This window comes from Chrysochloris asiatica, unplaced genomic scaffold (genome assembly GCF_000296735.1).
Source record: "Chrysochloris asiatica unplaced genomic scaffold, ChrAsi1.0 scaffold00207, whole genome shotgun sequence".
Taxonomy (NCBI): domain Eukaryota; kingdom Metazoa; phylum Chordata; class Mammalia; order Afrosoricida; family Chrysochloridae; genus Chrysochloris; species Chrysochloris asiatica.
In genome coordinates this window covers 1,638,216-1,664,431 of record NW_006408725.1, presented here as the reverse complement: position 1 = coordinate 1,664,431, position 26,216 = coordinate 1,638,216, and the positions used below count along the sequence as shown (strand labels likewise).

General features: G+C 40.2%; 1 protein-coding gene across 1 annotated transcript in view; it reads left to right on the top strand.

Annotated features, from left to right (window-relative positions):
• The window catches only part of DPT (dermatopontin), a 46,075-nt gene extending 26,183 nt beyond the window's left edge, over positions 1–19,892 (top strand). Inside the window, exons 3-4 of the mRNA XM_006872628.1 lie at positions 16,980–17,087; positions 19,788–19,892. Of these exons, the coding sequence (XP_006872690.1) occupies positions 16,980–17,087; positions 19,788–19,854 (175 nt within the window). The 3' untranslated portion in view covers positions 19,855–19,892. The remainder of the gene's footprint in view (positions 1–16,979; positions 17,088–19,787) is intronic.
• The last annotated feature ends 6,324 nt before the right edge of the window (positions 19,893–26,216 follow it).

The following is a 26,216-nucleotide window of genomic DNA, read 5'->3' as shown; positions in this document are numbered from 1 at the left end:
TGTCTCCAGTTCATTTGTCTCAGTTACTCTTTTCTGTCTTTGGACATGTTTTGAGATATTTTGTTGTGTTTTCTTGGTCATTTCCAGTAGTTATGTGGGTTTTTAATGCTTAAATGGGTGTTTGTTGTTGTCTTATTAAGCTTACTGAGTGTCTCCTGGTGGATATGATCAGGAGATAGGTTTCGCTTTTCACATGTAATGCTTAGCAGCTGTTATTGGCTCTTCCATCTCAGTGATGGAATATTATAGGGTTTGCATGAAGCTTGGCTATATGACCACATTTGCTGTCTTTTTTTGGGTAATGTAGGGAGAAAAAGCTCCCACCTCCAGGAAAAATGTGTGATCAAAAGAACCAAAAGCAGAAGCAATATAAAAGCAGAGACAAAAACCACCACTTTGAAACAAAAATATAACTGTGGCCGACTGGTCAGTTGCCTTGCTACACAGGCAGTGTGTGTGTACCGTAGACTTCTCCAGTAGTGGGTGGGTGTGTCCACTCACTCAGTCCCCTCCTCTCGTCACCACTGTAGAGGTGTGCAGATAGATATTGAGAGGTTAAGGGGAGAAAGGCTGCATACTATTTTTGTCTCTGAAGGTCAGTTAGATATCTGCACGTGCACAGCGTAATTCTCGAGATAGTTGCATCCTTTTATGTTGGGGTTTTACAGATTGTTCATATGGTTTGTCTGTCAGGCTAAACCTGCTTTTTTGTTGCTGGATATTCCGGAGTAAATGGTCTTGCACAAGTTAACTTTAGGGCTGGGACCCAGAGGCAGACGTCATAAACAGCAGCCAAAGAGTCTGCCCATGGGATGGATGGAGTTCTTTCTCTAGGTGCTGTGAGAAAACTATGGGCATAGCATTGGACTTTTTTTTTTGCGGGGGGGTGGGGTGGCATGGAGTGCACACCCATCTGCCTGAAGGCTTCCAGGCTGGCCAAAGAAGGCGCAGCAGGAAAGAGAAGGAAAAAATGTGTAGAATCCACATACATCCTTTTGAAAATGTCACTGCACCACTTTTTTTCTTTACAGGTCTGGCTGTAGCCCTGCCCTCTGAACTCTGCCTGGGCAGGGTGGCCACAGAGGGAGTTCTGTGTCTCAACAGATTCCTAAATCATAATATTTTCCTTTATACCGTGATTTTTCCACCAGCGGGTGTGGGAAACTGATGCTCTGCACATTATGCTAGATCCAGAGCTCTGGTGTTGTTCTGTTAAAGCAGCTTCTCTGGGTTTTCAGCCCCTCCACCATGAATTCTGTCCTACCTGACTGCTTTTCTGCAGCCAAAACCAGAAGTCCTACTACACTTACTCTTGAAATGACATTGTCCACGGCTTACTCCGCAGACATCCAGACATGCTACTGGTGGTCAGTAGAATCAAAGGGTAAGGGGATAGAGGAGAGAATTACTCAGAACGACATGGCAAGTCAACTTTGAAGTGGGTCTCTCTATGGTGGACTTTTCTTTGGATGGCTTCTATTTCAGTTTACATGGTGTTAGAGCTGGAAACATGGGGACTTTGGTAGTTCCAACGTAGACTCCTCTTCTTCCTTGTAAGAGGTCTGGATTTGGGTCGCAGCCGATGCACCCTATGAACAACCATCACCCATCTGTCCGTGGAGACTTGTATGTTTTGATAATGCTGAAAAAGATTTTAGCAGTGTTTCCAGACAAAAATAGAGTAGGAAGAAAGGCCTAATGATCTAATTCTGAAAATTAGCCAGTGAAAAGTCTATGGATTGGAACAGTCCAGTCTGCAACTATCCATGGAGATAACACAGAACGGAGCAACATTTCATTCTCTTGTGCCTGGGATCACCATGAGACAGTGACCTATTCGAAGCTAGCTAGCAACTGTAACAGAGCTGAAAGCTAACACCGTTGTCAAAAGAATTGTTGCTTTTCCAAAGGGAAACTTTGAGAAGCAGCAGAATGAGCTCACAGTATGTACCAATGTAAGTAGCGTATGAGTCACCATCCCACTGGTGTATGTCTAGACAGCTCAGTGGCATCTTTAAATCTCCTGACTCATGCCATTACTGTGTATGTCTTTGTAGAGTGAATGATGCCTCTAGGGCATAAATTAAGTTTTATTTCTTCAGCCTCAGCATACTGCCTGGCACAAAGTAGGTCCTTAATAGATTTGTAGAGTGAATAACTGAATGTTGCAGGTCCCTAGGAACAGTAAAATGGTGAAACCTGGCATTAGTATGATGATGTTTTATAGTTGATAAAGACTTCTTTACATGCATTATTTCACTTGATCCTTTTAACAGTCACAGAGTGGCTTTTAACTGTACCTTCCCACAGTGAATCCTGCTGATAACTGTCTTGTTGAAATCTTCCCGTACGAGCTTTGCTGTTATTAGTTGCTGTCTAGTAGATTCCAAAACTCATAGCAACCCCAGGTGTGCAGAATAAAACTATGCTCCATAGGTTTTTTAAGGTTGTGACCTTTCAGAAGCTGAGCACTAAGCACCTCTGAATGACTTCAAACCATCAACCTTTTGGCCAACACATTTGCACCACACAAGGACTCCTTGCATCATTTTGTTGTTGAGTTATTGTTAAATGTTATTGAGTCAGTTCTGACTCATAGCAACCTTGTATGGAGTTTCCAAGAAGCAGCTGAAGGATTTGAACTGCCAACCTTGTGGTTCGCAGTCCAGTGCTGATCCTACAGTGTCACACTAAATTACCTCCCCTAGAACTGGACATGTAGGTAGGCACAACCTTTCCTCCTTACCTCCTTCAAGGCTATTCTGCAGCTCTAGTCCTGGTGTAGTGCTGCAGGAGAAGCACTGGACTGCTAATCGCAAGTATGCAGTGTTAGCAGTTCAAACCCACCAGCGATACTCCTCAGAAACTTTATGCAGGGTCCCTGTGAGTCAGAACTCAACAGCATTTAACAACAACAAAAACTATTTGAACTAAGTGAACTTCTGGCATCTCTGCAGTTGCAAATATTTCAGGATTCAGAAATGTTACCACTTTGGGCAGGAAGAAAACAAATTATCCAACCATCCCCCAAGAGAACGTGGGATTTATTTGTTTGGCGGGAACCAAGGTGCTGGTCTCATTTCAGAGTGTGCAGTTTCTTGTTAGATGTTTAGCATTACTGAATTCTGGCAACAAAGTGGATTCCAGATAGATGTGGACATGCTGTTACTAAAAGGTCCCCATTGGATTGGATATGTATGTAAATTTTGCACATTTTTATTTACATAGACAGAATTCAAATGCTTAGTCCAGTGGTCTGCAAACCACAACCACATGTCACAGAAGTAGCCACAACCCTTCAGAGACCGTTTGTAATAATTCCCCATTGTCCAAATAGCTCCAGCTGCTCCATGCTACTCACTAGCCTGTTTCCCATCAACGTGCTTGAACTGTCCTGGCCAAGACCCCAGGTCTAAGTGAGCAATAGTTTGGGACTGACATATATTTCCTCTTCTAGATAGTTCTTTTCCAGATGTATGGCTTTTGATTTTGTTCACTGGATATTATTTTTTTTTTTTAAGTTAATTTTTTTTTTCCTTCTTCACAATGTATTTCAATGGACTTTATGTTTTCCTTCAGGGCTGACATCCTGTGACTCTCATACTTTGTATTTTCCACTGTCTCAGTCTCCTCTCCCTTGTGTTCAGTTCGTAAGCCAGAGAGTATTTGTTTTTTTTTCCCTTAATCCTTACATAGGTCTCATTAGGAACAGCAACAACAACACAAAATCAGTTAATCAGAGCATTCTTCTTCTTGGTTCCACCACAAAGCACTCAATCAAAGGCTAATCATTATTATTATTCAGAGTGTAAGATAGGATGAGGACTGATTGCATGTCCACTCCCCATGAAGTCCTGGCGGGGATAGGAATGACCTCACAGGCCCTTCAGTGTGATGTCCAGCATCCCAACGCTGCCCAGATGGCTTTCTGTATGTAGTGCCTTTCCCAAAGGCCTGGGAAGAAGGAGGGCAGCTTCTACCCTGGCTCCTCTGAGCAAGCAGGATGATGTTATCACTGAGACACTGACACTTTGAGAAAATAGGACTGGACATTACATTTTGGAGTGGCTTATTATGGCTCTATATGTTTCTGTGTGCTCATAACAGCCATTTCCGTGTATTTCATGATGCACAAAGCTTTCATCCCACACACAACAGCCTCTCTGAGCTTGAGCAAAACCAGTCGTTCCTTTCATCTATTTGAGTGGCTGTTGCAATTACTGTGTGGTGCTGTAGGACAAGCACTGGGCTGCAAATCTCAGATCAGTGGTTCAAACAGACCAACCCCTCCTTGGAAACCCTATACAAGGTCAGTCGCTATGATGTGGAACCTATTCAATGGCACTTAACAACACAACATTTACAATTTAGATTTGTTGCCCACCAATGGGTGATGCCTCCCTTCCTAGCTCAAGCTTCAAAAGCAGAAATTCTAGAGATGTGGCTTTTATGCATTGGCTAACCCAAGACCAGCATCTTAAAACAGCACAGACATTTCTATTATAGATCAAGTCTGTTGCTTCATTCTGTTTGGTTGGCTAGTCTCTATTCAGTTCAGGAGGCAATCCCTCATTACTCTGTTCAGTAATTTATTTAACCTGTCACTTAGTTAATGCGTGTGAACGAATATAATATAAGTACCATTTATGGCATTCTGTTGAGTTCCTAGTAATAAAGCCAATGCTGGCAATAAAATAATAACTTTTATTTATTAAGCATCTACCATGTGCCAAGTACTATACTCGGTGCTTTACATTCATTAGATCATTTAATCCACATACACTGAAATTATGATACTGTTACACAGGTGTAGGAACTGAGAGGCCCAGAAGTTGTGACTTATCCAAAGTTCAACCTTGATTCAGACAGGTCTTTCTACCTTCAAATTCCATGCTCTTTATGCAGTATTGAGACTCAGTCTAGATGACGCAACAGAACCTAAGTAGGGAAAGCATTAGATAACAAGATTCCTAGTAGGGGCTATTTCACTTGGTAGGAGATGGTAGAGTTAGAACTATTGCCATCACTATGTAGGCCCAGTGTGACCATCATACAACACGTCTGATGAAAGCCAACATGAGTCAGACTGATATGCTTGTTGATGATCCCTGAACCCAAGCAGTGACCTAGAAACTCAGCTCTTCGGCAGAAATTTGGAAATATGAAGCCAGAAATACCCTTGGTACTGTGCTGCCCTGTGTTGTGATAATTATTGAGACCATTCTGATAGAAGCACTCAAATTACCACAAGAAAAGAGATATGAGCACTTGTACCCCTCACTACACCCCCATAGGTCAGGCTTTGTAGAGATGGGTAGGTACTATGGTGCTTGCATGGCTGCTGGCTGATGAGTCCCCTTTGGCCAGCTTCCTCAGTGCTTTGCAAAGGAAATCACGATTGCTGTTCCTATTTGGATGTCTTCCTTTATGTATTACTACATTTGAGTGGAGTCCTGGTGTGGTGCTGTGGTTTACTGCGCTGGATTGCAAAGTCCTTTGAATCTCCAGGTCAGCGGTTTAAGCTCACCAGTCACTCCTCAGAAACCCTATACAAGGTCACTATGGGTCAGAACCAACTCGACAGCACTTAACAACAATAACAACATTTGAGTTTTATTCTTCCTTCTTCCGATTGTTGGAAAAAATCATTCAAGAAAGATCTGATGCAGCACCTATTGAGGATACCAAGCCATGCACAACATACTCTCCACTGAGATATTGTCATTCCTTATTGATTACCTGGAAAGGCATCATGCAAGAGGGTTGATCACAAACATACTGTTTTTTCAAAAAACCTTCTCAATCATTTGACTTTTAGAAACAGACATTCCTCAATCTACCCTGATACTAAAGCAGCTCAACCTTAGCACATCAATTCTACGAAATGCTAAGATTCTCCTCCTTGCTCACTGCTGCTCTGAATTGTAAAACCAAAATAACCACTTACTGTCAGGCCAATCCTGACTCAAGTAAACCCTATGCTTGTCAGAGGGAAACTGTGCTCCATATGGTTTCCAATGGATGATTTTTGGAAGGAAATGACCAGGCCCTTCTTTTGAGGTGTCTCTGAGTAGACCTAAACAGTCAACTTTTCAGTTAGTAGCCAAGCACGTTAACTGTGCATCTCACTGTGACCTCTGTCCAGATCATAAATGTATATTATTATTGTTGTTTTGTGTCAGCAAGTTGGTTCCAACTCAGAGACCCTGTATAGGGTTTCTGATGCTGTAAATCTTTACAGGAGCAGAAAACCTCATCTTTCTCCCCACATAAACATATATATGATGAAAAAAAAAAAAAACTAAAAAAAAATCATCATCATGAAACATGATATCATACAGTATTCTATTCTTTAAATAGGAGCTCTGGTAGCATAATGGTTATGAGTTGGGCTGCTGACCTCAAGGTCAGCAGTTCAAAACTATCAGACATTCCACAGAGGAAAGATGAGGCTTTCTGCTCCTGTAAAAATGTACAGCCTTGGAAAACCTGTACGTAGTCACTATGAATCAGAACCAACTCCACAGCACACCACTACCACCATTCTTTAAATAAAATGATCCATATGTAATGCTGACAAATAATTATACATTGTTGTTGTTGTTAAGTGTCCTCAAGGCAGTTCCAACCCACTGTGAACCTGTATAGAGTTTCCGAGGAGCAGCTGGTGAGCTTGAACCACCAACCCTGGGGTTCAAACCGACTTTGCAGTCCATTGCATTAACCCACAGCACCACAAATAAGGTGATAATTGGGTAGTAATGACAATAGAAGCAAAACAGAGTTAGAGATTGGATTACCCAGAAGCAACTTCTGCAAATGTTATTTGAGCTTGAGCTGAGCTTTTAAGAATGCATTAGAAAACATTCTCATTTTAGTCTAAGCATTAAAAAAAAATCAAACTCAGGTATCTCATTCTGGTTTGTTGACATAAATGCTGGGGTTTTCTTCCAGGTGTTAATGCAGTGAGTCTTCGGTATGTGCATCTATGGTATCCCCACAAAGTAGGATAAGGTTGAGGACCTGATTGACTGAATTGGGACATGAAAACTGCCTCCCAGAGACAAGGCCCAGTCGTCCTTGTGCACACAGCCTACAACAAAGAGTCCCAATAATACAGTTGTCCTTATTGCTGACAGGACTCCCTGGGTGGTACAGTTAATACTCTTGGCTGCTAACCAGAGGTTCAAGTCCACCCAGGAGTTTCTTAGAAGAAAGGTCTGGCAATCTACTAAAAGTAGATTGGCTGGGTTCTCTAGAGAAGCAAATCCAGTGCAACTTATATATATATATATATAGTGTGACACTGTGGGTTAATACTCCAGACTGCAGAGCCATTTGAACTGCAAGGTCGGCAATTCAAGCTCACCAGTAGCTCCTCAGAAACCCTGTATAAGGTCACTATAGGTCAGATCCACCTCTATGGCACGTAACAACAACAACACTATATATATAAAGAGAAGTTTATGTCAAGGAAATGGCTCATAGTTGTAGAGATAGGAGAGTCCCTAGTGCAAACCAGGTGAACCATGATTGGCAGTTGGACCTGGAAGGCAGGAATCCCAAGTCAGACCTCAGAGTAGGAGATCAGCACTGGAAAAGGGGTGGCAGCAGGGTGATGGGTGACAGGTGACCAGGGCTTGTGCAAGCACACTGCAGAACCGCGGTGTAGAGCACACAATCTGGGACAATAGAAACAAGCATGCAGGGCCCCCTGGTGGGCGTCCTGTTGTCCAGGCACACTCGGCAGGCAGGCCCAGCAGGCAAACACACAATACAGCATGCCATTGGCTTAGGCTGAAAAACGAGGTTGGAGGACGACCCAGATGCAAGATCCAGCTCCAGATCCAGCAGTGAAGAAATGGAGTCTTTCCTGAATGTCCATTACATTGGGAGCAGACCACACCCCCAAGGAAGCATCCTTTCAATTGATTGGCTGCTCATAGTCAGTCATTATAGAGTTATCTCTTGACTGAAAAACTACTGGGAATCCTGGCTCAATCAAGGTGACATAGAACCTTAACTATCACACCAGCCAATGAAAACCCTGTGGAACAGTTTTATTCTTATAAACATTATGAGTGGAAATCAATTTAGCGCTGTTCAAATTGCTATCATGTTAGATGGATGTAACAGACAGATCCTGGAGCCATGGAATTTGTCTTTTGGTGCAACCATTTAGTGTTCCACTGTGCCTAGTAGGGATGGGTTGTCACAAAATCTCAAACTGAGTCACTCTGTTAAGGGCTAGATTAAAATATCCTTTCCTTTAATGACTTAAAACCTGATCAGTTCTCAAGTAAGCATCTGACAATGAGTAAAATTGGCCTGTTTGTGTAACTACACTACAGCTCAACTCCCCTTTTTAAAAGGGTGTGATAGCACATATTTGGGTTTAGCTCTGTGCTATGTCTTATTCTCATAGCAAAGGAGCCAGCCCAAGTCTGTGAGATTTTTGTCAGCAAACATTTATTGAGAGTCTAGTTGAATCTGTAGATAATTTCTGTGTTTAAAAAATCTTGGATGATAAAATCCTATACCAACCTTAAAAAATGATGTAATTTGAGTGGGAATTCTTCAGTCCATAAGAAAGAAATTACTCAAAATCCTTCCATGTTTTTCAGCTTAATTTGACCCAAGAATATGTACCATTGGTTGTATGTTATTCTCACTTAATTTTTGAATAATTCTATTGGACTGTTAATCACAAGGCCAGCCGTTCAAACCCACCAGCTGCTCCACTTGAGAGTGTGGAAACCCTACACAGAGTTGCTATGACTTGAAGCGGGCTCATTGGCAATGCAGTATCTCCCTCTCCCTGTGTCTTTGTCTTGGCTGCAAAAGGGAGAAAAAGTATTGTGAAGTGAGAAATAGTGGAGAGGACTGAACACACACAGAGAAAAAGAGAGTAGTTATTTGTAAAGGAGTAAAAAAGACTGGGGATGAAAGAGCTTAAATAATAGACTCATTTTAATAAATTGAATAAGGTGCCTTCCTGACCTGCCCTTCTCTTCACCTTGCCAAGCTTAAGGCTTGTTTGATTATTTGAATTGGCCTAGGAATGTGTGGCAATGCTCAGTATGAAGTGCATTTTGCCAAAAAACTGCCTGAAGTGACCTAGTAATTCACAAGGAGGCAAGGCCTGCCCCCAGGAAGCCCAGTGCCCCAGGGTGTGGAACCCTCATCACTCTGCTCCTTTGCAACCTCTTTGTGTCCCAGCAAGTTCCTATTTTCTAACTAAGGGTCTAGTTCTGAAAGTTTTAAAATCCTGTTCTCTCAGAGGAACCCCTATGGGAACTTTCACTTAATGTGAATTTTATTTTTTGGTCACATTATCAAGATCTCTGTGGAGAATCATCTATCTAGTTCTAAAACACAGATTCCTAGGCAATACAGAACAACAATATTTCCCATCAATGGATGAAACCATTTCTCCCCCTGTATTTTGGTTTCACAGTCCTGGTGTGGTACTGTAAGATAAGCACTGGACTGCTAACCACAAGGTCGGTGGCTCAAACCCATCAGTCGCTCCTCGGAAACCATACACAGGGTCACTATGAGTTCAAGAACATTTAGCAGCAACAACAATTTTGAATCCAGAGAATAAAGGAGGTTTTCATCAATCTCTCGCCTCTTCTTTCATCCCCCTTAATCCAGGATTCTATAAAATAGTCTAAACTTTATCTCATGGTTTTATAGCAAAAACAAAACAAATCAATAGCAAACCAAGAAAAGCAAAAACTTAGCTGGTACCAAGATGGAAATGCACTGACAAGCATTCACCACACCTTTTCCAGAATGTTCTTGAAATGCACTGAATAACAGCTCCACACAGAGAGGCTTCCCAGCACAACAAACTGTCCAACTGGACAGGAGCCAGTATCTGGTCATCACCAAAAAATGAAGTGACAGAGAATGCTACTGAAAGAGAGCTTTGGATAACATTTTTCCCCCTTTGATGCTTAAAATCGCCTGATGTTCTAAAGAAATGTAATGATTTTCCATTCTATTTCAAATGTATACAGCTATCAAGGGTAAACTGATGGTAAGCTGAGGGCAGCAGGACAGAGTAGTGGAAGAAACTTACTAAATATAAATCTAGCCTGATTATTTCCAATTAGGTGTGGTGATTGTATTTAGCCTAACACAACTTTAGCATGTGTGAGTACTGTTTTAACAGAAACAGAAATGTCTGGCACTTAGCTTCTTTATACTCTCTCCAAAGATTGCTTAAAGCTTTCTGGGAAATAGTTTGCATTATTTAAGGTAAGGAAAACACACTCTAGCCCAATTATGTTCTCAAAAAATCTGCTTTGGGGAAGTGGATCACAAACTAATGGGAATCCAAGTGAGGGCCTACTAGATCCATTTTATGAGACATTAACAGATTTTTTTTTTAATTAGAAAGAGGAAGCCCTGGTTCACGGTCTCTTTAGCAGCACAAAATGGGTTTCTGAATTACCAGGGCCTGATTTCCTTACTGAACATATTAAGCAAAAACACATACAATGTACTCTGGGCTGGGCTTGGCACAGCAATTATGTGTTAAGAAGATAAAAAATAGAGAGTAAAGCATAGTGCATTATATGGAAAAAGGAAAATGTATGAATCACATCAGTGGGGTTTTAGTCCAGGGAACCAGGCAACTCCAGAATATCTTGAAGTAACGACTGATCTTGCTAAAATCCTCCAAGGAGACTTATGATTTGAAAATTCCTCTTTTCAAGATTTTATGACAATCTTTTGAAAGATCATTTGTATTATCAATATATAATGGCAAACCCAAATAGATAAAATCATATTCATTTACAAGTTGTTTCCCAAGCAGCCTAGAGGATGCAGACAAAAACTTTGGTGAATCTATTTGGTTCTAATAAGGTTTATTGTTTCTGAACCTCCCCAGTGTCAAAGCCTTTATTGGAACTGTGGAATTTTGAGAGGAACTAGATTTACTATAGTATGGGTCCCCAAGGACCTACTCATTGAGAGACCCAAAACTGACTCAATCTCAGGGGAAAAAGAAGGAAGGGAAGGAGGAAAAGGAAGAAGAAACAAAATACTTCCTAATGTTTTAGTGTCTACCATGTACTAATATACTATACATACTTGCATTTGTCGCAACAACAAACCTATAATGTCTTAGACTGGATTTTCTTATTGTTGTTATTAGGTGCCTTCAACTCTAGGAACAACTCTACGCACAACAATGAAACATTGCCCAGTCTGGTGACATCCTCACAGTTCTTCTATTTGAGCCCATTGATACTGACACTGTGTCAATCCATCGTATTGGGGGCTTCCCTCTCTTTTGCTGACCCTCCACTTTACCGAACATGATATCCTTTTCCAGGAACTGTTTCCTTCTGGAAACATGTCCAAAGTACGAGAGATGAAGTCTTGTCATCCTCTCTGCTAAGCAATCTGGCAGCACATCTTCCAAGACAGATTTGTTTGTTCTTCTGGCAATTTGTGGCACTTTCTTCAACACTGTAACTCAAATGCATTGATTATTCTCTGGTCTTCCTTTATCATTGTCCAACTTTCACATACTTATGAGACCATTGAAAATACCATGGGTTGAGGGCAGGTGCACCTCAGCCCTCAAACTGACATCTCTGGTTCTTTAACACTTTAAAGAGCTCTCTTGCAACAGATTTGTACAAATGCACAACATCATTTGATTTCTTGACTGTTGCTTTCTGAGGGTTGATTGCAGATTCAAACAAAATGAAGTCTTTGACGTCAATCTTATCTCCATTTATCGTGATGTTATTTATTTATTTATTTGGTATATATATTTTAAGTTTTTATTGTGAATTGAGTGATAGTTTACATGGGAGAACATCGATTTAGTACTTATCTTATCATATATATATCATTTCATTGCAATGATTACAATCCCCTCCATGCATCACCATTCAAAAGTATTTGCATGTTTTCCCTCTGTTGTTACTTTTTTTTCTTTTAATGTACACAAAAAACTCAGTAATAATCATTTAAACAATCCAAGGGCACATTCTACAAGCCTGCCTCCTGGCCGCCAGCACATAGCCTTTCTCTTTCCATGAGTCTAGAGTCCTCAGCTGCTCTATCTCTCCATGTCATCATCTCTGCCTCTATCTCTGGTGTCGCTGCTTCTCTGGATAGGGTCCCACATTCTGCTCATATCATGATGTTATTTATTGGTCCTGTTGTGAGAATTTTCATTTTACATTTCATTTATATTGAGGTGCAATCTATACTGAAAGCTGTAATCTTTGATCTTCATCAGTAAATGTTTTAAGTTCTCTTCACTTTCAGCAAGTAAGGTTACATCATCTGCACAGAGCAGGTTATTAATGTGTCTTCCTCCAATCCTGATGCCACATTCTTCTTTATATAATCCAGTTTCTCAGATTATTTTCTCAGCATACAAATTGAATAAGTATAGTGAAAAGATATAACCCTGCTGCACACACACCTTTCCTGATTATAAACCTGATTCAGTATTCCCTTGTTGTGTTTAAACTACTGCCTCTTGGTCTGTGTACAGGTTCCTTACAAATACAATTAAGTGTTCTAGAATACCCATTCTTTGCAATTGTGCCCATATATTATTGTTATTCACACAATTGAATGTCTTTGCATAGACTATAAAACACTAGCAGACATCTTCCTCATAGTCTCTACTTTCAGCCAAGATCCATCTAACATCAACAATGATATTGGTCATTCCATATCCTCTTCTGAATCTGGCTTGAATTTCTGGCCGTTCCCTGTTGATGTACTCTGCAACCATTTTTTAAATTATCTTCAGGAAAATTTTACTTGTATGCGATATTAAAGATATTGTTCAATGATTTCTACATTCCGTTGGGTCACCTCTCTTTGTAATGGCACAAATATGAATCTCTTCCAACTAGTTGGCCAAGTAGCTGTCTCCCACACTTCTTGGCATAGGTGAGTGAGTGCCTCCAGTACTGCATTAGTTTGTTGAAAGAGTTCAATTTGCATCTGTCCATTTCTGGAGTCTTGTTTTCACCTGGGCCTTCAGTGCAGTTTGTACTTCTTCCTTCAATACCATTGGTTCTTGATCATATGCTGCCTCTTGAAATGGTTGAACATTGACCAATTCTTTTTGGTACAGTGACTCTATATATTCCTTCCATAAACATTTGATGCTTCCTGCATTATTCAACATTCTGACTTTAGAGTCTTTTAATATTGCAACCTGAGTCTTGAATTTTTTCTTCAGTTCTTTCAGCTTGAGAAATGAAATGCTGAGCTTATTTTTCCCTTTTGGTTTTCTAACTCCAGGTCTTTGTACATTTCATTGTAATACTTGACTTTATTCTCTAGTCCTTTGAGATTTTTCTGGGTTTTCATTATTATTATTATTATTCCCCATTTCTTCCATTTGTTTAAGCATCTTAGTGCTGGAGGTCAAGTTTCAGAGTCTCTTCTGATACACATGTTTTCTTTTCTTTCTTGTCTTTTTAATGACCATTTGCTTTCTTCTTTTATGATCGGAATGTGATCCTGCAACTCTTCTGCTCTTCAGTCATTAGTATCTAATGCATCAAATGGATTTTTCAGAAAGTTGCTAAATTCAGGTGGTATATATTTAAGGTCATATTTTGACTCTCATTGATGTTTTAAATTTTTCTTCAGCCTGAGCAATTGAAGATCAGTTCCACAGTCTATCCCTGGTCTTACTTTGGCTGATGGTATTAAGCGTCACCATTTTCTCTTCTCACAGATGTAGTCAATTTGATTCCTGTATATGCCATCTGGTAAGGTACTTGTGTATAGTCACCCTTTATGCTGTTGAAAAGGTATTTGCAATAAATCATTTTTTGGTCTTGCAAAATTTTATCACATGATCTTCAGCATCAATTCTAATACCAAAACCATATTTTCCAACGACTGATCCTTCCTCTTTGTTTCCAACTTTGGCATTCCAATTGCCAATAATTATAAATGCATATTGATTGCATGTTTGATCAATTTAACACTGAAGAATTTGATAAAATTCTTCAATTTCACCATCACTGACTTTAGTAGTTCATGCATAAATCTGAATAATAGTGGCATCTTTCTTGTCTTATCCTATCACAAACAGTATTGTACTTTAAGATAGATCTTGAAATGCTCTTTATAACAATGAATATTATTCTATTCCTCTTCAATTTGGTTCTGGCATAGTAAACCCAACGATTGTCATATTCAAAATGGCCAATACCAGTCCATTTCAGCTTACTAATGCCTAGGATATCAGTCTTTATGTGTTCCATTTCATTTCCAATTTTCTTAGATTCATACGTCGTACATTTCATATTCCAGTTATTAATGGATGTGTGCAGCTGTTTCTTCTTATTTTTTTGTTGTACTCCATCAGCAAATGAATATCCTGGGAGATTAAGTTCATCAACGTCATTAAGGTCAACTCTACTTTGAGTAAGCAGCTCTTTCCCAGTTGTACTTGGAATGCCTTCCTACCGGAGGTACTCATCTTCCAGCACTATATCTGACAATGTTTCATTGTTATTCATCTATAACGTTTTTAGTGATGAACCATTCCAAGGTTTCAATTCTCCTTCTCCTTAGTGTGTCTTAGTCTGTAAGTTCTGCTGCAATCTGCCTACCATGAGTGATCCTGCTGGTATTTACAATATGGTGGCATAGCTTCCAGCATCATAGCAACATATAAGCCACTACAGTATGACAAACTGACAGATGGGTGGTGGTGGATTCTCTAGGGGAACTACAGTAATTAAGCATATTTATAAGAGTAAGTCAAAAAGTATTGACACCAGCTTTCCATTTCTTACATGCTCATGTTTATTCCAAAACAAACAAACAAGAAAAACAAAAGCACAACATGTTTAAACACCCACTGTGATCAGCGGACTCCTGGTATGGTGCTATAGGGTAAGCTCTCAACCGCAAGGTCAGTGTGAACCACAAGGTCATCAGTTCAAACTCATCACTGCTTCTCGGAAACCTTATACAGGATTGCTATGAGTTGAAACCGACTAGTTGACACTTAACAACAACTGTGATCAGTGGATGACTGCAGACACATTCTCTCAGTAATACACTTGTTTTAGTGTCACTAGGGTGCCTTCAAAATAGAAATGGTCCAATCAAAACAGTGGCTTCTGAGAGGTTCTATTGGGCCTGTCAAGTTCAAGGCAGCAAGGTTATCTCAAGTTATTGTGACTATTTTTTAAGGATCCTCAAGGGATCTAAATAGATGTTCTCAAAGAAAACAAGATGATCACACGAGCTTATTATGAAGAAATTCTAAGGAGACTGAAAACTGCGTAAGTGAGGAAAAGGCCAGGAAAGTTGCACTGAGGAATTTTCCATCAGGACAATGCGCCTGCTCATTCTTCAAGGGTAGCAAGGGCTGTTTGTTCTAGGAGAATTTCTTTAGGAAACCTTACTCTGATCACCCTCTAATCCTGGTCTTGTTTTTGTTCCTAAAACTCAAGTGTATTTTAAAAAAATGATTTGAATCCTTGGAGAATGACAAAACTGCTGTTCTAATGTGGTGGAAACACCACCTTCAGATATGTACAGACTTGGAGACTGTACTAAGTAACAATAACTTTGCATTTTAATTTTTTTTTTTTAAATAAAGTTTTTAATGATATTGTAGCAATACTTTTTGATTTACCCTCATATAGAGAGATGTATTTCAAGGAAGTTGTTCACTCAACTGTAGAGGCTGGTAAGTCCCAAATCTGTGGATCAAGTGTCAAGCTCCTGACTCACGTTGCTGCAGGAATTGATGAACCCAAAATCTACGCATCATTCAGCACTCACGGGGTTTTGGGAGTAGGCAAATCCAAAACTGAAATTCAAAGATTCTCCCAAGGTTATTTATTTATTCAGCAAATATTTATTATGTACTAATAACTGTTTTAAGGAAGTCTGGTAGTGGAGTGGTTACGAATCGGCTGCTAACCTCAGGGTCAGAGGTCGAAACTACCAGCTGTTCTGTAGGAGAAAGATGAGGCTCTCTGCTCCCGTAAAGATTTACAGCCTCGGAAACCCTGTACAGGGTCGTTATGAGTTGGAACCGACTCCACGGCACATAACAACAACAACAAGAAGATAAACATCTACCTTTAATCTCTCCTTCATTACCATTGAGTTAATTCTGACTCACAGCAACCCTATAGGATAGAGTACAATTCTGCTTCAAAGGGTTTCCGAGATTGCAAATCTTTATGGGAGCAGACAACCTCTTCTTTCTCAATCATAGTTTCTGATAGATTTGAAACACCAACCTTTCAGTTAACAGCCCACATTTAACCCGCTGCACCACCAGATGCTTTCCTACCCTTATGAAATTTACATTTTAATTATATAGTTTCCAAGCATTTTTTTTTCATCATGACTTAAAATAAGAAATACATTTTAAGCTATCATATAACATATACAAGTAGACTTCTAAAAGATCATGGAAAAAGGAATAGAATTTTTCCACGGACTTTTTGAAGCCCCCACATACATTATACAAATACATACACACACATATTTGACACAAAGATTTCACAAACACACACACACACACATGGACTTGCCCTTAATGCATGCAATGATTTTTTTATTCTTCTTAAAACTGGTCATAAGGTATTAAATTGATTCCATGATTCATGAATGGGTCATAATTCACAGTGTGAACACAGCCTTCTGGTTGACTTCAATGGAGTAAGAGTAATATTGATACTGATACGAATAAATATTTCCTCAAGACTTGGGGATTGATCTACACCTTTTTCAGTGTGTAGTTTAATGGCAAGAAAAAGATGAGAAGTAAGCTGCCTGTCTTTTCACAGACTAGAATGGATTGGTGGTGGCTATGTAACCCCAGTTTGTATCTCCTAAAATGTTCAAACTTTATCCCTTTGACATCACATGTTCTGCTTGTTCCCAATCATCACACATGTTTTATCGTTGTCCTCTAACCCTTTGTTCTCTCCACATAGGCTGACAACAGATTATCCAGGCCACTATGGTGAAGAGATAGACATGGTCTCCTACAGTTATGATTATTATATGCGAGGAGCGGCGACCACATTCTCTGCAGTGGAAAGGTGTGCCTTTCTCATGGGCGAGGGGTTAAGGGATATAGTGACTAACTTCATGCATGGATTTTGATCTTAGGTTTTCTCTCTTTTATTTTCCTTCTTGGTCTGGAGCTAACTTGGGGTTTGTCTGGAGAATAGGAGGTATGAGAGGTGAGCTGCTCTCACCGTCCACCTTAGGAAGCAGCTCACCCATGCAGATGAGGCTGGACTCCACGCCTGCTCCAGAGCAGAGAAACTTAAATGTGACTTCTCATCATGCCCTAAGCTCTCCCCCTCGCTCAATGCCAAGAACATTGTATCCTCAAATGACTGGAGGAGGGCCACTGTCAGATAAAACTCTCTCCTTTATTTGACATTCATTTTGTGTTGTGAAAGAAGAGAGACAAAAGAGGATAGGAAGCTGGGGAGAACACATAAAACTTAGGAAACATATTTAGAAGTGAAAAAGGAGAATTTGCATAAGATAAAGGAAAAGTTGCACCAACCTGTTCCTTCTCTTTCCCTCAAAAACAGCTCTCAACACTATCTCAAGTACATAAAAAAGAAAACTAAACAATGAGAGAAAACAAGAATGTTTCTACTTACTGGTGTAGAGAGTTGTTGTTGTTAAGTGCCACCAAGTCAGTTCCGACTAATACCAACCTTGTATAGGGTTTCTGAGACTGTATATCTTTAAGGGAAGTCATGGTGTGGTGCCGTAGGATAAGCACTGGACTGCTAACCACAAAGTCTGTGGTTCAAACCCATCAATTATTCCTTGGAAGCCTTATACCAACCTGCAGTCAGTCTCAGAATTAAAAGCTTGCCTTAGGCTATAGGAGCCCTGGTGGCACTGTAGGATAAGCATTGGACTGCTCATCACAAGTGTGTGTTTCAAACCCATCAGCAGTACCATGAGATAAAGATGAGATTGCCTGTGCCATTAAGATTCTCAGTCTTAGAAACCCCATATAGGGTCTGTCTGAGTCAGAATCACCCATGGCAGTACTATGGAAGCTACACTTCCTTCAGCTACTGAAAGACATTCAGAAGCTGAGTTGAGAACTTTTGAATGTAGGCCTTTTCAGTCTTGGTAATTAGGACAGACTGAACTGGGAAGAGGCCTTGCAAATTGAAAGAGGAGAAGGACAATTCTAAGGGTAAGCAACCCCATGACTAAATATGGAATAACTCATATTTTGTCGTTTATCAGGACATTGATGTCCTCTGGACACTCAGTTAGAGAGGCAGTGTGGTGTAAAAGAAAGCAAGATCTGAGCCCCCAAAACTTGAGTGAGAATCTCTAATTGTCATGTAAATTGGAATCAACAGTGACTAACACACAACTTAATACCAGTTCAGTCACTTATCCTCTCTAGGAGCCCTCCATAGCAGTGCTTTTATCCTTTCTGAAACTGTTTGGTCACCTAGCTAGTGAATCAGTTGTTGTTGTTGTCAAGTGCCGCCGAGTCGATTCCGATCCATAGCGACCCTGTATAGGGTTTCCAAGGAGCAGCTGGTGAGCTTGAATCGCCGACCTTGCAGTTCCAACAGCTTTGCAGTCTGGTGCATTAAACCACAGCACCACACCAGGACTCCATGATCAGATAGTTAGTTAACTAAAAAAGCAGGAAAGGTACCTAGTGCAATGCTGGATATATTGGAGGAACTCAGTAAGTGGTTGTTAAGTTATCATTGCCACTATCATTATTAATATAATAGTCCAGAGGTGGGTCATGCACCCTATATTTTTTGTTAAATGGATGGATAAAGAACTCAGACTTGTCCTTAGCAAAGAGCATTTCTAGATGTACACCCACATCATGCCTTTCAAAACTGACCAATCCCATGGACTCTCCTATCCATCCCTGGCTCTAAAACAAATATGCAATTTCATTTTTATTGTTCAAAAATGGCAGATAATTTCTTTTTCATGTTATTATATATATATGTATATATATACATACATACATATATATACACATATATGTATGTATGTGTATATATACATATATGTCTATTTTCATGCTATTATATATTGTCAATTTTCATGTTTATATATATATATATATTAGAGTTGTCTCCTATCGCTTCATTTCTTTGTAATCATGTGTTCTGAAGGGAAACACATAGTGTGTAATACAGAACCTAGCACTCAATGAAAGAAAGAACAAATGAGCAAATGGGGGAAAAACAAATAAACAAACAAAAGCAGTTGCTGTTGAGTTGATTCTGACACATGGTAACCCCGGGGGGTGTCAGAGTAAACATATGTTCCATTGGGTTTTCAATGGTTGAAGCTTGTAACTGTTAGCACCAGTCAGATAAGGCTTGTTTCAAAATGGGCTCTTTAGAATGAAACAGAGACAAGGCTAAATAAATGTTTTCATTCCAAGCTGTTAACTTACATGTGCTTGGGTTATCTTTGGGTGAACAAACCACTAGTGATGAACAGAAGTCTCTACACTCAGTTAACTAGTCATTCAAGTTCAAGATGAACCTGAATAAAGTGAAGAGGTACTGAGAACTATTGACCAGTTTTGACTTCAAAGATAATCTGGCAGCTCTCTAGAGTTCTCCTAGAAGTGTCTTCTAAGAGCAAAGTTAGGTTAGGTGTTCCTTCAGTCTCTATATCCTCCGACTGTCCTTTTTTGCTTTCCCCCAAGAGGGCTTCTTCCTTTGGTGTCTTTTCTCACTGACATTAACTTTCTGACTCTCTCCCCACAGGGATCGTCAGTGGAAGTTCATAATGTGCCGGATGACTGACTATGACTGTCAATTTGAAAATGTTTAGATTTGCCTAGTGTCGTATCTGGGTGAAGAGAATGGGGCAGGAGGCCTCAGCATGTCCATAGATGTTGACATTAGTTGGAACTCCTCTAGCTATTTTTGGCTGCTCTCTTTTTCTCTCCCTGAGCTAGTAGCTGCATTGCCAGCTTTCTGGGCTTTTCTGACTAGTGTCTCACTTATAAAAAAATTCCACAACTGTGCTGTGTTTCTCACTTTCAGCGCTTTCCATAGCAACTGTTGTGTATGACTGACAATGGCTTCCTTGCCCATATCCAGTGTGCATGCTTACATTGGAGAAAAGCTTGGCCCCAAGGAATACCTGTCACAGCCTTGCTACTTACTGTCTTTATTGCAAAATTAGCTGCAAGTAGGTCTGATGTTGAGCAATATCTTTGGGAAATGTCAGTGTGGTAGGGGCAGTAAGGCCAGAGCCTGGGAGGGATACATTCAAGGTTCTCTGCTACATGAAACCCAGAGTCTTTACCAAGGGCAGCTCCCTAGCCTTGAGAGGACATGCTTCTACTCCATGTCCACACCAGGCTTCCATGGTTAGAAGTTCAAGTGCAAAGTTCTCTGCTCCAGCAATGAAGGCGAAATGTAAAAGTGGAAGAGTTTAGAAACAGAGCTGACAAACCTGGATGAGAAAAATTTTCTCAATTAGTAAAGGTGCCTTTGCATACCCAGCTATGAAAATGTGTGCAGGGGCTGGAGGCACCTGTCAGAATCAGCCTCAAGTAAAAGAAAAACAGACGAAGGAAGAGAGAAGACAGGGAACAGGGCTCAGTTTGGGAGCTTGAGGAGGTGAGAGCAGCTTTGGGGGTTCTAGAGAAATGTCCAGAACTCCTGTCATCATAAGGAACAACTGGAAACTCAACCTGGACATGTCCTGACTGGCTGAGGAGGCAGAGCTGCACTTCAGACCCAGATTCCTTCTCTGTGCAGGTAACGGGTATTTGGAGGGAAGGATAGCACCATCCAGTGGCATTTCTATGGGAGCACAAAGGGTTCAAGGAGTCCTGGATGAGTACTGGACTGCTAACCAGCAAGCTGATAGTTCAAACCCACCAACCACTTCTCAGAAACCCTATACAGGGTGGCCGAGAGTCTGAACTGACTTGACCACAACTGAGCATGTGAAGCATACTGGGTGACAGTGTGAGAGGGGGTGACACCAAACTGAAGTCTATAAAATGTTTATGCAGTGTTTCAGCAGAAATGTATTCATTTTTAACAAAAATATCCCTGTAGCTAGTTAAAACAACCAAAATATTTTCTGAAAGCCAGTTTACAAGTACCGCTACACCTTCAAGGCTAAAACTCTGTGCTAAGTTCCTTTGTGGCTTTCTAATGTACTCCTGTCAGAATTCTCATTCTTCTCCAATTACATTGATGCTTTGAGTAACACGTTTCATCTGCATGCACTGCAAGGCACATGCTGTTGCTATTCCTTGCTGCTGGTGCTTTTATTGTCACTGACTTTGTCAAATGTTCTGGTGTTTTAACTACAATATTATGATAATTCGTATATGTGAACCTGTATTAATAACGTTTTTGAGACTAAAATATCAATTAAAGGAAAAGGAGAAAAAAATTAAAGACTTCTACTCAGTTACTAATAATGTAATTCGACGTAGAAAGAGTTTACAAAATAATTTTGTACTCTAGGTGTAGCGCCATAGAATAAGCTCTCGACCTCAAGGTCGGTTTGAGCAGCAAGGTCAGTGGTTCAAACTCACCAGTTGCTCCTCAGAAACCCTAGACAGGGTTCCTATGAATCAGAACCAACTCCATGGCACTCAACAACAGCAGACAGACAGTCCCTGGGTTAGTAATGTCTAACTTAAAGACAATTCCTACTTAACTTTTTAAAATTTTTTTCCTACTTAACTTTTAATGTTATGTAAATTTGCCCTTATTTGGAAACAATTGAACTATTCGCAACAAATTCTTCATCACAAACACCTGCATTTGCTGCTTGTACAGCTGTTAAAGTAGTGAAAGGGCTTGGAGCATTTTCTTGCAGTAAAGTAAAGCTAAATAAAAACCGTAAACACCTGGCCCAATTTACCTACAAATTCATAAAGACATGGTTAGAACTGATCTTTTTCATAACCCGGGAACTGACTGTATTCATACAATCTAAGATAAGCACTGGACTGCAAGGTTGGTTTGAACCGCAAGGTCAGTGGTTCAAGCTCACCAGCCACTCCTCAGCAACCCTATACAGGGTTGCTGAGCCAGAACTGACTCAACAGCACTTAATGACAACAACAACAGGCAACTCACAACTGTATTTATCACATGTTATTCGATGAGTAAAATTGACAATAAATGTTACTAAGGATTCATTATGGAATCCTGGATCAGCGCTGGCTTGCTAACTACAAGGTTGACAGTTTAAACCCACCAGCTGCTCCTTGGAAACCTTATAGAGTCAGAAGTGACTTGAGAGCACTTATCAAAAGCAACAAGGATTCTGTGTGGTCTGATGTGACAGGAGACCCATGGTGAGGGCATGGCTGACACCACGAACTACCGCACTAGGTGACATCAGTTCTAGTGGCACCACTAGCGCTATCTTTCCTCCTCCTGTGATGCCTCTGTCCCAAATCCTTTATGTTCTCGTCATCAGAAAAAGAATAAAAATATTGGCAGTCACCATTCTGTAAACGTTAAGGGTTAGTTGTTGCTCTTTCTCCCTGCCTGTTCCAATTACCCATCCATTCACATGGCTGACCATTGTGATTTGTGTCAAGCACTGTGAAAACCACCAGGGATACAATGATGACAAGGATTGAAAGTGGTTGGCAAATCATATAATTAAAAAATAAAAAAGCTTTTCAAGTGGATTTTTAAAATTAAGAATTGGACAAAGGAAGGAACTGCTCTTCTTTGCATTTGAGGCTCTCCAGAATTTTTATCAGCATCCTTCAGTTCTCCTCCATCAGCATGTCACATGCATGTTTAACTACAGGAATCCCCTGTTCCCTCTATCCAAATGGTTTACATTTTGCTTTCTGATCTATCCTGTCCTTCTCCTAGGAGACCCGGTTTGGCAAAGTCACAGGACTCATCTTCCTTGTGATCTACTTCATGTATATGATCAAGATGGTGAATCTCAGCCAACAATGAGTAAACTTCTCACTGTAAGATCCCAACATTTGCATAGGGAAAGGAGAGCCTAGGGTGTTCTGCTTTGCCTTAGCTCTGAAACATTCTTTTAAAGTAAATTTTGCTTCATTTCCTCCATGTCATTTTTTCCATTTCTCTGGCCATTTTAATTTACAACAAGAAACTTCACTATGCTGTTTTTTCCACAAAGGGAGCCATTAATATTTTAATGATTGCAGTACTAGTTCAGGATTATTGTTGTTGTTGTTAAGTGCTGTTTAGTCGGTTCTGACTCATAGCAACCCTGCATAGGGTTTCTGAGGTTAGCTGGTCAGCAGTCCAGTGCTTATCCTACAGTAAGTAGCACACTGTTGTTGTTATGTGCTATGGAGTTGGTTCCAACTCATAGTGACCCTGTACAGGGTTTCCGAGGTTGTAACAGGAGCAGAAAGCTTCATCTTTCTCCAGCAGAACAGCTGATAGGTTCAAACTGCTGACCTCACGATTCATGGCCCGATTCGTAACCACTACGCTACCAGAGCTCTGCAAGTAGCACACTAAGGCTCAGGAAATAGCTTGAGCTGTATGGAGTACAGCTGGTGTGAAGACAAGCAATGCTGATTGGCTGATGTGGCACCTCTGATGAAATGAAAGGTTGGTGAGAGGCTGTGGGAGGGTAAGGGAGTGGGTGACTCTGATTAGAGAAGCCTGCACTGGGAGGAGCAGTCCAGGAGACTGCAAAAGAACACAAGAAAACGATGATGAAGTAATCGATTAAGAGATGTCTGGACCAAATGGAATAGAGGAGATTTTTTGGTAAGAGAAAAACTTCTTCTTTGCATATAGGCCAAGGAGGACAATGAGAGTTAAGGACTATATCAACTGTGTTTATACTTTTTATTATGTGTCAGTCAGTAAAAGCTAAATGTCATGGGGAGTACAAAATCCCAAATTCTCTGCATTTTCATTACTCTAATCTGTCATTCTACTGACTTGCTCCAAAACTTTAGATAAGTCGTTCCTGCTATCTAGGTTTGAGCTAAAAAATGAGAAAATTTATCTAACTAATCATTGTTGTTAAGGAGCGCTGGTAACATAGTGGTTACAAATCAGGCTGCAAACCTCAATGTTGGCAGTTCAAAACTACCAGCCGTTCTGCAGGAGAAAAATGAGGCTTTCTGCTTCCATAAAGATTGACAGCCTCGGAAACCCTGTGCAGGGTCACTATGATACAGAACTGACTCCACGGTACTTAACAACAACAACAATCATTGTTGTTAAGTACTGCTAAGTTGGTTCCTACTCATAGTGACCCTGTATTGGATTTCTGACACGTGGCAGGTGAGTTTGAACCGTTGGCCTTGTGGTTCAAACAGACCTTGTGGTTCAGTAAGAAAAGAGGACCCTGAACCAGTCTTCAGAGTCACAAGAAATTTTTCTGACGAGGCAGTCTATGCTTGGCCTTGAAGGACAAGTAGCACTTGCCCAATGAATGAGAATGACTATGGGTTCTGGATTCAGATAGCCAGAATCCTTGCGTCTGCCTCTTACCAGTTGTATGACTTAGGCCTCACTTTCCCTGAGGTTCTATTTTCTCACCTGTAAAAATACTAGTATCTACATCATGGAGCTGCTGTAAGGGTTAAATGAGCATTGCATAGTGTCTTGTACATAAGACATAAGTACCCAATAGAAGTCATAAAAGGAATTCTGGTAACATAGTGGATTTTGAGCTGGACTGTTAACTGCAAGGCCAGTAGTTCAAGTCTACCAGTTTTGGAAACCCTATATAGGGTTGCTATGAGTCAGAATCAGCTTAGTTGCACAGAGCCACCACCCACCACATGTGATACAAGGAATGGGAGTATTCATAGGCTATATTAGAAATAAATTTCATTTGCTAAGACAGATAGTTGTTGTTGTTGTTGTTGTTGTTGTTATGTGCCATGGAGTTGGTTCCGACTCATAGCGGAAACCCTGTACAGGGTTTCCGAGGCTGGAAATCTTTACAGGAGCAGAAAGTCTCATCTTTCTCCTGCAGAACAGCTGGTAGTTTCGAACAGCTGACCTTGCGGCTCACAGCCCGATTCATAACCACTACGCTACCAGAGCTCCTTAAGATAGTACTATAGGTTAATAAAGTGAATAGTTTATGAATGAGGTGGGACTCAAGTTTTACTTCCATCCATTCATTTATTCATTTGTTCAGTCACTGACTCAATAAATTATTAAATGTTTAAGTTGTGTTAATCAATGAATTATATAGTCTTTAATATATATTAACCATTGTGCTAGACATAGTTCCTGCATTCCTGGGGATTATAAACTAAGAGAGTCATACAAATAAACAAACCATCACAATACTATTTGGTTAGTTTTGGTCAGGTATTATTATTTCAGTAGAGCGTGAAGAGCGGTTAGGATGGGGAATGAAATGGTGACATTCCAGGCAGTGAAAACAATATGAGTGAAGATACAAAAGGATGCTTGGACTTCAGAAAACTTCCCCACAAAACTCAAGGTAGTCTGGGAGACCCAACATGCAATACTAATACCTTAAGGAGAGATTGGTATCTCATCTGAGCACCAGACACCATTCAACCATTTGTATATATTAATTGTAAATCATTGTATCTATCTGGAGCTTACCCTTTAGCTAGGCCTCCTGGACAAAAAAATCTATGGGGGATCCATCAGCTTTCCAGCTCTGTGTCTGAGAAAGTCCTTTCTCTGTCAAGGATCTTCATCCACAAAGCATCGTGGTTGCTCTGACACAGATATGGAAATAAACACTTAAAAAAATTCCTTCAGAAAAAAATACATCTTCATAAAAGCACTGGTGAATACACAAACTCAGAAGAACAATTTTAAAATCTGCATTAGACTTCAAAGTAATCCACCATATAAATAATTTTTTTGAAAAAAGGAAAAGAACCACATCATCATATCAGTCGATACAGAAAAGGCATTTGACAAAATTCAACATCCATTCCTAATAAAAACTCTCAACAAAGTAGGAATTGAAGGGAAATACTTAAACATAATTAAGAGCATATATACAAAACCAACAGCTAACATCATGCTAAATGGAGAGAAACTGAAAGCCTTCCCATTGCGAACAGGAACCAGACAAGAATGCCCTTTATCACCATTCTTATTCAATATGGTTTTGGAAGTCTTAGCCAGAGCTATAAGGCAACATAAAAAAATTAAAGGCATCTAAATTGGTAAAGGAGCTCTGGTAGCATAGTGGTT